Below are 12,394 nucleotides of genomic sequence, written 5' to 3'. Positions count from 1 at the left end.
CTTTTCCATTATGATGCTAATCTCATTCAGTGAGTTTTTCATATTAAATATTTATTTTTTATTACATAGAAATTACATTTGGTTCTTTCTTATAGCTTGTATTTCTTTTCCCACTGTGTTCACATCTTCCTTTCAGTATTGGAACACATTTTACATCTGCTTTATTGTGCTTGTCTGCCAATTTGAACATCTCTGTCATTTCTTACCATTTTTGTTAAGTGATTTTTCTGTTGATTATTGTTCATAGTTTTCTTTCTTGATGTATCTAATAATGTTTTATTAAAAACTGCCGCTGCTAAGTCTATTCAGTTATGTCCGACTCTGTGCAACCCCATAGACGGCAGCCCACCAGGCTCCACCGTCCCTGGGATTCTCCAGGCAAGAACACTGGAGTGGGTTGCCATTTCCTTCTCCAATGCATGAAAGTGAAAAGTGAAAGTGAAGTTGCTCAGTCATGTCTGACCTTCGTGACCCCATGGACTGTGGCCCACCAGGCTCCTCTGTCCATGGGATTTTCCAGGCAAGAGTACTGGAGTGGGTTGCCATTGCCTTATCCTATTAAAAACTAGACATTGTAAATCAGGTATTGTTGAGTGTATGTTGTATTCTATTGGAGAGTGCTGGCATTGTTCTGTATAGATATTTAAGGTACTTATTAGTTCAGTTTAATTATTCTTTTTGATTTTTGGCTGTGCTGGTTCTTCACTGCTCTGTGTGGGCTTTCTCTAGTTGTAGCGAGCAGGGGCTACTCTCTAGTTGTGATGTGTGGGCTTCTTATTGCCATGGCTTCTCTTGTTTTAGAGCACGAGTTCTAGGCTCACAGCCTTCAGTAGTTGCAGCTTGTGGGCTCAGTAGTTGCAGCACAAGGGCCCTAGAGCATGGGCTCAGTAGTTGTGGTGCACAGGTTTAGTTGCTCTATACATAACATGTAGGATCTTTCCAGATCAGGGATGGAACCCGTGTCCCTGCATTGGCAGGTGCATTCTTAACCCCTGTAGCAGTAGTGAAGTCCCCAGTTAAATTATTTTGATAGTTCAAAAAAAAAAACCTCTTAAGGTGTGTCCCTGTAGTTTATGGATGGTTTTGCCCCACTGCTAATGTGTGGCCTTTGTCTGGTCTCTACTGAATGCCCTGAGTTAGTATGAAGATCATATCCTACCTTGTTTAAAACTGAATGCCTTCCAGACCTATATGATCACTGGGGACTATTTGCTTCATGACTTTTTGGTCACACTTTGTCTGGCTTTGTGGAATTTCATTCTTCATGTGCATTGTAATACTCAAGACTGAAGTGACTCCCATTTTGATTTCTGGAGGTCTTTTTTTATAGCTCTTTTCTCTCTGTAGTTTCTCTGTATTTTTTCCAGCTCTCTGAGCTTAACCTCTGTTTCCCCAACTCAGCACAACTCCAGAGTTCTGCTTGAGTTATCTTAAATTCTGAAATGTACCTTCTGGCAGCAATCAAGAGGGATTAGGGCCCTCCTTGTTGATTTTTCTTCTCTCAGGTATCAGTGTCCTGTTGGTTCTTATAATCCAAAGTCATATGTTTGTTTCATATGTTTTGTCTACTTTTCTAATTGATTACAACAGAAGGACAGATTTGGTCCCTAATACTCCATCATGCATCATAGTACTTAATCTCCATCAGCAGAAATGGGGCTCAGCCTTTTCAGTGTGTTGCCTAAATGATTTTGTATTCATGTTTTCTTTTCCTTTTTCAATTCAGACATGGGATGCATGTCCTTATTTATTCTTTACTATAGCTTAATTTATTTCTCCTAAATTCTCTCATTTCATTCCTTTCTGTCTATTATTAGTTAAATAAACTTTCCTTAAGTTGTACCTTTAGTGCATAAACACATGTACTTAGTCACAGATAAGTAGACCATTTCTTTGTAAATTATCTTCTCCATTCAGGTTGAAGATTCATTCATCTCTAATCCCAAAGATTGTGCTTAATAGCTAAAATGTCATCCATATCACTTATGAACATATGGTTCAGAAATCTTAGTTAAAGCCTTATATATTATTTTTCTACTGTGCATTAAAAAAAAACTATCAGGCTTAGCTAAAAACAAAGCAAAGTTATTATCTCACAGTTCGATAAATCAGGTATTTGAGAGTGGCTTAGCTGAGCCTGACTCTGCTGGGTCTTCTGCTCAGTTTATCACTAAGTTGAAATTGAAGATGTTCGCTAGAGCTGCAATTTTCATCTAAGACTTTGTGCTTTTTTCTAGCTCACATGTTGGCAGAATTAAGTTCCTTGTGATTCTGGCAATGAGGTTCTTAAGTACTGTAGACTTCTCTATAGTGTGGCAGTTTGCTTGTCTTGGAGACCAGTAAGAGAACATTTCTTACTCATCAATCTTTTAAAGGGCTTACCTTGCTTAAGCCCACCTCATCTAAGGGAATCTCCCTTTTGATTATGTCAAATCAACTGATTAGTTGCCCACTTATGGGAATGATTATAGTTACAGATCTCAGTCACCCCCAAGGGAATGGAGTTATATAGAATGTTTACAGCAGAGGATTGGAATCTTGGAGGCCGTTTTAGGGTTCTGCCCACCACACCTTGCAAACAGGACAAGACATTTAGATAATTTTCCATTTTGGCTTATGTCTTTGACACAGCAGTATGAAGCTGGGAAACATCCAAGGTAGAACACAATAAAAATTTGTTGAATACTTAGTCTGTGCCTGATACTTTGTTTTCTTTGCCTCATTTAATCACCACAACTACCTCATGAGAGTTATTTATAAGCTTTCCTAGTTTCCACACGGACAAACTGAAGCTAAGAGAGTTTAAGTAAGTTGTTGAAATAGAGCTGGGATCTAAATGACCAGTGCTATTTATACTCTACCATGTCTTGATTTGTATATAATTCTAGTTTTATCAAGGTAATATATTACAAATTTGTGACTTGTTTAAATAATTTTTACATGTAATAATGATACTGTAGTTATGATTTTAAAAAGAGAGAATGTCCTTTTAAAGAGACATTCTAAAACATTTACAGATGAATTAATATACTTGCTTGGATTTGCTTCAGAATCATTTATGGGATCAGAGGAGTTGGAGAATGAGTGAGAGGCTGCCAGTGAAACAACTGGCCAGAGGTTGATAATTTTTGAGGCTGAATAATGGGTGATAGGGCTCATTATGCTATTCTATATACTTCTATTCATGTTTGGAAATGTCTATAGTGAGTATCAAGTAATCATTCATTCCTAGTTACAGTTCTAAATAAGGAAAAAAGTACCAGCTAAAATTTTATTCTTTTTTTTTTCTATTACAGCATCATGATTTATTAAAGCACAGCATTCTATACAACAAAGGACCTTAACAGTTGTCTATTCTCAGCCAAATTTCTCTATAAGTTAGTTTCTCTTAATTAAAACATGTTATACTTTAAATTAGTAATTTAACTGATGAGGAAGTTACCATAATACCTATTTTAACACTGAACAAATCTAACCACCTATTGGACATTAATGTAAAATCCTGACATAGAATTTGATTTAAAACTTCTCAAAATAAATTCATTAAAGCAAGTTCCCTGTGAAAATATGTAAGAATGAAAGCTAGCATAATAGCAGGTTCAGTCTTTACATTTTATTAACCATAGAAGATACTTTTTTAACGAGTCTAATAGAGACATTAACTGTGCAAAAGCTGATGAGATTTACAGTCTTAAATACAAACACCAACACAGAAAGGATATTGTGTCAGTTCAGTTCAGTTCAGTTCAGTCGCTCAGTCGTGTCCGACTCTTTGTGACCCCATGAATCGCAGCACGGCTGGCGCCCCTGTCCATCACCAACTCTCGGAGTTCAACCAAACTCATGTCCATCGAGTCGGTGATGCCATCCAGCCATCTCATCCTCTGTCGTCCCCTTCTCCTCCTGCCCCTAATCCCTCCCAGCATGAGAGTCTTTTCCAATGAGTCAGCTCTTCACTTGAGGTGGCCAAAGTACTGGAGTTTCAGCTTTAGCATCAGTCCTTCAAATGAACACCCAGGACTGATCTTTAGAATGGACTGGTTGCATCTCCTTGCAGTCCAAGGGACTCACTCTCAAGAGTCTTCTGCAGCACCACAGCTCAAAAGCATCAATTCTTCGGCGCTCAGCTTTTTTCACAGTCCAACTTTCATATCCATACATGACAACTGGAAAAAACCATAGCCTTGACTAGATGGACCTTTGTTGGCAGAGTAATGTCTCTGCTTTTGAATATGCTGTCTAGGTTGGTCATAACTTCCAAGGAGTAAGCGTCTTTTAATTTCATGGCTGCAATCACAATCTGCACTGATTTTGGAGCCCAAAAAAATAAAGTCTGACACTGTTTCCCCATCTATTTGCCATGAAGTGATGGGACCAGATGCCATGATCTTCGTTTTCTGAATGTTGAGCTTTAAGCCAACTTTTCCACTCTCCTCTTTCACTTTCATCAAGAGGCCTTCTAGTTCCTCTTCACTTTCTGCCATAAGGGTGGTGTCATCTGCATATCTAAAAGTCCATTAATTCTACACTTAAGAGGATCGTTTCTTCATGTAAGCACAATCTCATTTATGAATTACACATGATATGTAGTTTAGTATCCATCTACATTATGCTTACAACTGTGTGCTGCTGCTGCTGCTAAGTTGCTTCAGTCGTGTCCGACTCTGTGCGACCCCATGGACTGCATCCTACCAGGTTCCTCTGTCCATGGGATTTTCCAGGAAAGAGTACTAGACTGGGTTGCCATTGCCTTCTCCCTAAAATTTTATTCTTAAACATCATAATGTCCGTAGTTTAAAGTCATGACTCTTTATTGATTTTCATGGAACCATAAACCTGTTCATATAAGCATTTTCTTTATTAAAGTATTAATGCATAGTGGTTAAGTTCATGGACTTTGGAGCCTAACCCTCTTGGTATAAGTCCTAGTATTGTGTTACTTAAGAGTTGCATGACCTTGTATAAGTTATTTAACTTCCCAGTCTCTCAGGTTTTTTTTTTTTTTTTTTTTTTTTTTTTTTAATTTGTAAAATGGCAATACTTGTACCTAGCTTATACAGTTCTTTTTTTTAATTTAAATTTATTTATTTTAATTAGAGGCTAATTACTTTACAATATTGTATTGGTTTTGCCATACATCAACATGAATCCGTGAGTATACTATGTAATGGATAGACATTGGGATGAGATAGCAAAAAAATATATTCAGACACATGTATTTGTATTTATGTATATGTATTTAAGTTTTCTTTCAAGTAATAAACGAGGTGATTGTTTCTCTTTTGCAATTAAAGGGTGTTATATATTCTTGTTATGCTTTTGAGCCTGAGGTTCTCATACCAGTGTTTCTGAAAATTTTTCCCTTTCACAACACATATTTACAGTGGTTTTCAGTGAGAGCCTTTTGGAATCTTGGGTGGGACAGTTCTTGTTTTGGACTGTCTTCATTCACATTGTAAAACATTTATATTTACCTTCACTACTGCCTGAATTAAATACTAGTCATGACCAGTCATTGTGGTAACCATAAGTTTCCTTGCACATTTTCACATGTCTTCTAGAAGAATGTGAAGTGAGTGAAGCTCGCTCAGTCGTGTCTGACTCTTTGCGACCCCATGGACTGTAGCCCACCATGCTCCTCAGTCCGTGGGATTCTCCAGGCTAGAATACTGCAGTGGGTTGCCATTTCCTTCTCCAGGAGATCTTCCCAACCCAGGGATCGAACCCGGGTCTCCCGCATTGCCGGCAGACGCTTTACCATCTGAGCCACCAGGGAAGCTCTAGAAGAATAGAACCAGTCTATTTAGATTTTAATGGTGATGTCATAGATTAATTTAGAGGCTCCTTTTCTCACATCTCTACCTATCATGTGTTAAGGTGTTCAAGGTGAAAACCGATGAGCTATTAATAAATTACCAACATTACCACAGTGATTCAGAGTCTTGTAGAGGTTTTTTATTTTAGAAAACGTGTAAACTAATGATCCATCCTAGTCTTACTGAACAAAAATTACTGGATTTTAGTATGGAAGTAGACATGTCTGTATTTTGGAAAACTTCCCTTAGTAAGATTCATATTCCACCGTTGCTTTAAAGGTTTCTTTGAGCTTAACTATCTATAATTCCCTTTCTTGTAGGTGATAGAAATTGAAGATGCTTCACCGACTAAGTGTCCAATAACAACGAAGTTGGTTTTAGATGAAGATGAAGAAACCAAAGAACCTTTAGTGCAGGTTCATAGAAATATGGTTATCAAATTGAAACCACATCAAGTAGATGGTAAGAAACTATTAGATGGTTAAAGTGTTTTTAGTTAAATTTTACCAATATTTGATGGCCCCAGTGTGCCTCACATTCTGCTAAGACCTGGAGTTACTTTTACTGGTGAGCATAACAGATATGATCCCTGCCCTTATGGAGTGTATAAGCTAATGAGGAAGAACAAAATTGAACATTGCACAGGAAATAAGTTTTGTGAAACGGAAATTGTGTGCCACTCACAAATGGGTATATATAGCAAGTGGATTTCACCTAATCTGCAATGGTTAGCTAAGGGCAGTGGTGTGGTAGGGAAAGGTACAGTTAGCTAAAAGCCTTCTTTAGGAAATGCTTTTTCAAGTATTTTTGTTAATAATATTCCTTTATTGGTTTTGGAAAGATATCCAATTATCCCTATCTTCTGCTTTGTCTGAGTGGAATCAATAAATCAATTTTGAGTGTGTATGTGAATGAATACATTAAGTAAATTCTGTAGTTCCTACTCCTTAGGTAGCAAGCCCATTTCTTGTTCGGTTTTTAGTGTTGAATAAAGGGAGAAATGATAAATTAGCTCCTGATAAATTAAATTCCACCCTGGATTGACTCAATAAACCTGAAAGTATATTTGATAGGGATCTATTCTCTCTTTGGATAAAGTTTCTATTAGATTATTTATCTGTCTCTTTGGACCATCCCAGGGAATGGAGAAAAGGTCTGCTGTGATACCTGAGAGGACTGAAAGTCACCCTGTTGTGTGCCTGTGTTAACATTTTTTCTAATAAACCTTAGCGGTGGGTAGGGGGGTTGTGTGTAAAACAAATCTCATTTATATTAAGAGATTTTTGTGTCTCTCTTTTTAAAAAATTCTGTTTCTTAGAAGTTTTAGTTATATTTTTGATGTATTTACGAAGGAAGATTTTTTTAACTTGCACCTTTAAATTTGAACTTAACAAAGATATCATTTTTAGGTGTTCAATTTATGTGGGATTGCTGCTGTGAGTCTGTAAAAAAAACAAAGAAATCTCCAGGTTCAGGATGCATTCTTGCCCACTGCATGGGCCTTGGTAAGACTTTACAGGTAAGAACATGAAGGTATTCTGTTCTTGTGCATTCATGAATTAAAAAATATATATTATGTTCTGTTAGGTTCCAGATGTGGTTGTAGGGTCTGGAGATAAAGCAGCAAATAACAAGATTTCTCCCCCAACAAGCTTATATTCTGGTGGGAGAGAGAGATTTTAATCAAATAAAATAAGAAATATGTACTTTCAGATAATGTTAAGGAAGCATAGAGAGGGAAAGCATCTTTTAAGAAGTGATGTTTGAACAGAGACCCTAATGAAGTGAAGCAGTGGGACTATAGGCATAGCCAGTAAAACTGCAAAGATTCTGAGGTGGAAATGAACTTCCTTTACAACTTTCTTTTTGTCGTGCTGTGTGGCTTCTGAGATCTTAGTTCCTCTATCAGGGCTTGAACCAATGTCCTTGGCGTGAAAGCACAGAGTCCTAACCAGGGGATTCCTGACTTTAATAGTCTGTGATCCTGTAGTAATGAGAATATAATGTATTTTCACTATTAAAACACTACATTTCTGAATGCAGGAAGTTGCAGGAAGACTGCTGGAATTGTAGCAGAGGTGTGGAATTAGTGAAAAAAAATATATATACACACATATACATATATATATATGTGTGTGTGTATATATATGTAATTCCAAGCCATAAGACAGTAGATTCAGTGAGTCAGAACACTTTGCAGTGGAAAAATACTCTATGATATAATTTTCTTCTAAATGGGAAGTGGTATTTTCTAAAGATCTGGGGACTAGGGACTTAGTAGCTATTTTGCTGTGGTTATTATTTATTATATTCATATTATTATTATTACTGATCATAAAATAATGGAGCTTTAGAGTTGGAAGGACCTTATGTATCATCTAGTTGAATTTCCGCCTTTTACATGTTATATCTCTTTCTCTGTACTTTTCCTGGTTTGGAAATTGTGACCTTTGCCTGGTTGCTTTATTGTTTAAACAGCAAAAAAAAAAAAATCCCAACTATTATAAGTTTGCTCAATTTATTTTCTTTTTGAAGATATTTAAATGAAGGTGGCAACTTAATTTGTTTTCTTGTAGGTGGTAAGTTTTCTTCATACAGTTCTTTTGTGTGACAAATTGGATTTCAGCACAGCTTTAGTGGTTTGTCCTCTTAATACTGCTTTGAATTGGATGAATGAATTTGAGAAGTGGCAGGAGGGATTAAAAGATGATGAGAAGCTTGAGGTATATTTAAAATATTTTCTATTATCTAAATGACTGCATAAAATTCATATAGTAAAAAATAAGATTTTTAATTGCCAGTGATGCATGTTTCAATGGGGATATTTAGTATTTATGCATTCCTACCTTTAAAAATCTTTATTTTCCCACCAAAGGTCTCTGAATTAGCAACTGTGAAACGTCCTCAAGAAAGAAGCTACATGCTACAGAGGTGGCAAGAAGATGGTGGTGTTATGATCATAGGCTATGAGATGTACAGAAATCTTGCTCAAGGAAGGAATGTGAAGAGTAGGAAACTTAAAGAAATATTTAACAAAGCATTGGTTGATCCAGGTAAGATATTGACAGACACTGAGATAACAAAGCAAGCTGAATGAAAAATGTGGTTATGTTTTATTTAACAAATACTAATTGACCAACTATTAAGAAGCTGGTTATTGTTTATCATCAGGTTTTTGCTTTCTGTTTGTTTCTTAGTATAATTTCATTAAGATGAAATCACCCTTAATATTGCCACATGTTCAGAATTCACTTGCTGAGTCTGAAAGTGTTTGAGGTTTTCAATAAATAAGCAATTAAAAATGTACCAGGTATGTCACAATTGCAAATTCCTCTGACTGAATATTAGACAGTCATAAGAGCTCTCTCTATTCTCTGAAAACAGTTCTTTACATTTCTTTTCCAACTTTATGTCATTAGAAGAATTGCTGCATTTTTTCTTTTTTTAAATGGGTCATCACTGTGGAAGGTTAATATTTACAGTGCTGTTGACAGTATCCTCATGATGCAAGATCCAAATATTTAATCCTTATTTGTGACTTGGAAAAGCAGCAAGTTGTACTGTCCCAAAGCCAACAATATTTAGTTACTTGTGTTCTATATTTTTTTCTTTTCAAACTTTATCTGTTATATCTAATTACTTTAAGACACTGTTGAGGCTTTAGATGTTTGTTGAGAAAGTCTAATTTTTCACTGCCAAAATAATAGTATTATTTTGAATAGAATAATTTGAATTTGAATAATAGAATCATTTGAATAGAATCCATGGCTTTGCCCCTTTTAAGTTTTATTTTTAATTTATTTTTTCAGCTTATTGAGGTTTAATTGAGAAGTAAAATTGTAACAGTTAAAATGTGCAATGTAATCTTTTGATACATGTATGCATTGTGAAAGGGTTACCCCCTTTGTATTACACATCCATTATCTCACATAGTTTTCTTTTTCTTTTTGGTCATGACATTTATGCTCTCCTCATTTTCAGATTTCAGTTATATAGTGCATTATTATCAGCTATAGTCACCTTGTTATCACCATGTTGTTTACACATTAGATCCTCAGACCTTATTCATTTTATAACTGAAAGTCTGTACTCTTTTGCCTTTTTTTTTAAAGTAATGATATAATCAACATGTACCAAACTAACTGCTATTGTAAATGTTAAGTTTGTCCTTTTCTCATGACTAAAATAGTTGTCTAAAAGTCCTGTGGTTGTTTTGTTGTCAGAGAGCTATAAGCTAGTGAATAGTTTTGCAGCATATTTTTCAGAAGGTTTCCTTGAAACAGTTTAAAACAAGTTTTAGATGTTTAATGTGATCATGAGGAAATAAATTAAAAAGAAATGAAAGTTTATAATATAATGAGTAATGTTTGTTTTTCTATGTAAGCTATTTAGTGACATTAAAAAAACATTATTTTGAAATTTTTGTTTATTTGTTTACAGACAAGTTGAAATGACAGTAAAGAAAGCTCCCATTTATCCTGGATCCAAATCCCCCACTGTTCATCTTTCATTGCCATGGTAGATTTGTCAAAACTAAGAAATTGATATATTAGTAACTAGACTCCAAACCATATTTGAATTTTACCAGTTTAATATTACCATCCACTTTCTATTCCAGGATCCCATCCTGGGTACCACATAGCGTTTGTCATGTCTCCACATTCTTCTCTGGTCTATGTCAGTTTATTAGTCTTTCTTTTATTTTCTGTTATCTTGTCAGTCTTGAGGAGTGTTATTAAAGTATCCTGTAGGATGTTCACTGGTGTCTGTTGTTTTTCTTGTGATTAGACTGGTGTTATAGTGACAGTACACATGGAATATTGCCAAGCAGGCGTATTCATCCGAGCCTTGGTGTCTGAAGTTTGGGCTTGGTCACATAGACATGGTTGACCACTCATGTGGGTCATCTTAGTTTCTAGTCCCTCCAGAAGTTGAGAAGATGCTACATGCCCAGAGCTGATCTCCCTTCAGCCCCATCACCTTGTTAGCATACACTATCTCTAATGTTTCCCAAGCCATCTAGGTAAACAAATTTTTATCAAGTTAGACATTCCTGGAATTTAGAGTTTACCGACCTAGAGCTGGAGGCAAAGGCTAAACTTTTTTTTGGGCCAGGTTAATCCTTTACTTCTCTACATATAGGTGTACATAGATAAAAATTACCCTGTTTGAGGTGGTTATTTAAATAAAATGGGATCATAATATAGATTTTGAAACTCTCTTCCTTTTGTTTAGTAACAACACATTTGACATACCTTTGAAGGATAGTACAAAGAAATGTACATCATTAATTTTAAGTTCTGCAACATTCCATCATAGCATAGTTTTATTAACCCCTTTGACCAAGCTTTTAAGTTGTTTCAATTTCCCACCATAACAATGCTTCAGAGAATATTTCATGTATCTTGTGATACTTGTGGAAGTAAAGCTTTAGGATAAATTACCAGAAGCTGAAATTTGGGTTAAGGGTGCAACATATTTTACATTTTAGTAGATATTATGAAATTGTCTTCCACAGTATTTGATTAACAGCTTGTGAAAAGTGAAAGTGTTAGTCACTTTGTTGTGTCCAATTCTTTGCAACCTCATGGACTATAGTCCACCAGTCTCTTCTGTCCATGAAATTCTCCAGGCCAGAATAGTGGAGTGGGTAGCCATTCCCTTCTCCAGGGGATTTTCCTGACCCAAGGATTGAACCCAGGTCTCCTGCTTTGCAGGCAGATTCTTTACCATCTGAGCCACCAGGGAAGCCCCGTTGATACTAGCTTAGACTTCCACAAAGGATGTATCAGTACCTGCTTCACCACACCCTTATGAACACGTAATATTGGGTAGTAGAGATCATTTTAATCACTTGTATAAAAGATAATTTTTATATTTAGAAAACTTTTTAGGATTCAAAATAAATAATAGGTTTTTACATATAAAGCAAGATGTGTATTTTCATTTTTAAACAGTTGATTAGTTTAAAAATAAATCTTATTCTTCATGTAGTTCCATCTGAACATTGAATAGCAATTGTGTTATTTGACCAATCATACTGAAGCAGTTACTTCTGAAATCATGTAGAAAATGCATTTTCTGTAATGCCTAAAATAGGGGATAATTTGACAATTGCTATTGTTTAAATCAGTGTTTAAGTAATTTATGTGTATATTAGCTCAGTTCAGTTCAGTCACTCAGTCGTGTCCGATTCTTTGCGACCCCATGAACTACAGCATGCCAGGCCTCCTGGTCTATCACCAACTCCTGGAGTCTACCCAACCCATGTCCATCGAGTTGGTGATGCCATCCAAGCATCTTATCCTCTGTTGTCCCCTTCTCTTCCTTCCCTCAATCTTTCCCAGCATCAGAGTCTTTTTAAATGAGTCAGCTCTTCGCATCAGGTGGCCAAGGTATTGGAGTTTCAGCTTCAACATCAGTCCTTCCAATGAACACCCAGGACTGATCTCCTTTAGGATGGATTGGTTGGATCTCCTTGCAGTCCAAGGGACTCTCAAGAGTCTTCTCCAACACCACAGTTCAAAAGCATCAATTCTTCTGTGCTCAGCTTTCTTTATAGTCCAACTTTCACATCC

At 36.0% G+C, this 12,394-nt stretch overlaps 1 protein-coding gene across 8 annotated transcripts in view; it reads left to right on the top strand.

The window, feature by feature from the left end:
• ATRX (ATRX chromatin remodeler) overlaps window positions 1-12,394 on the top strand; it is a 287,562-nt gene that overhangs the window by 167,878 nt on the left and 107,290 nt on the right. For all 8 annotated transcript variants that reach the window (XM_044936882.1, XM_044936879.1, XM_044936880.1 and 5 more), the window contains 4 exons: window positions 6,137-6,278; window positions 7,226-7,335; window positions 8,393-8,539; window positions 8,692-8,869. In XM_044936882.1, coding sequence (XP_044792817.1) covers window positions 6,137-6,278; window positions 7,226-7,335; window positions 8,393-8,539; window positions 8,692-8,869 — 577 coding nt within the window. The remainder of the gene's footprint in view (window positions 1-6,136; window positions 6,279-7,225; window positions 7,336-8,392; window positions 8,540-8,691; window positions 8,870-12,394) is intronic.

This window comes from Bubalus bubalis, chromosome X, assembly GCF_019923935.1.
Source record: "Bubalus bubalis isolate 160015118507 breed Murrah chromosome X, NDDB_SH_1, whole genome shotgun sequence".
NCBI lineage: Eukaryota > Metazoa > Chordata > Mammalia > Artiodactyla > Bovidae > Bubalus > Bubalus bubalis.
The sequence above is the reverse complement of the archived record's forward strand: the minus strand, read 5'-3'. Positions and strand labels throughout refer to the sequence as shown.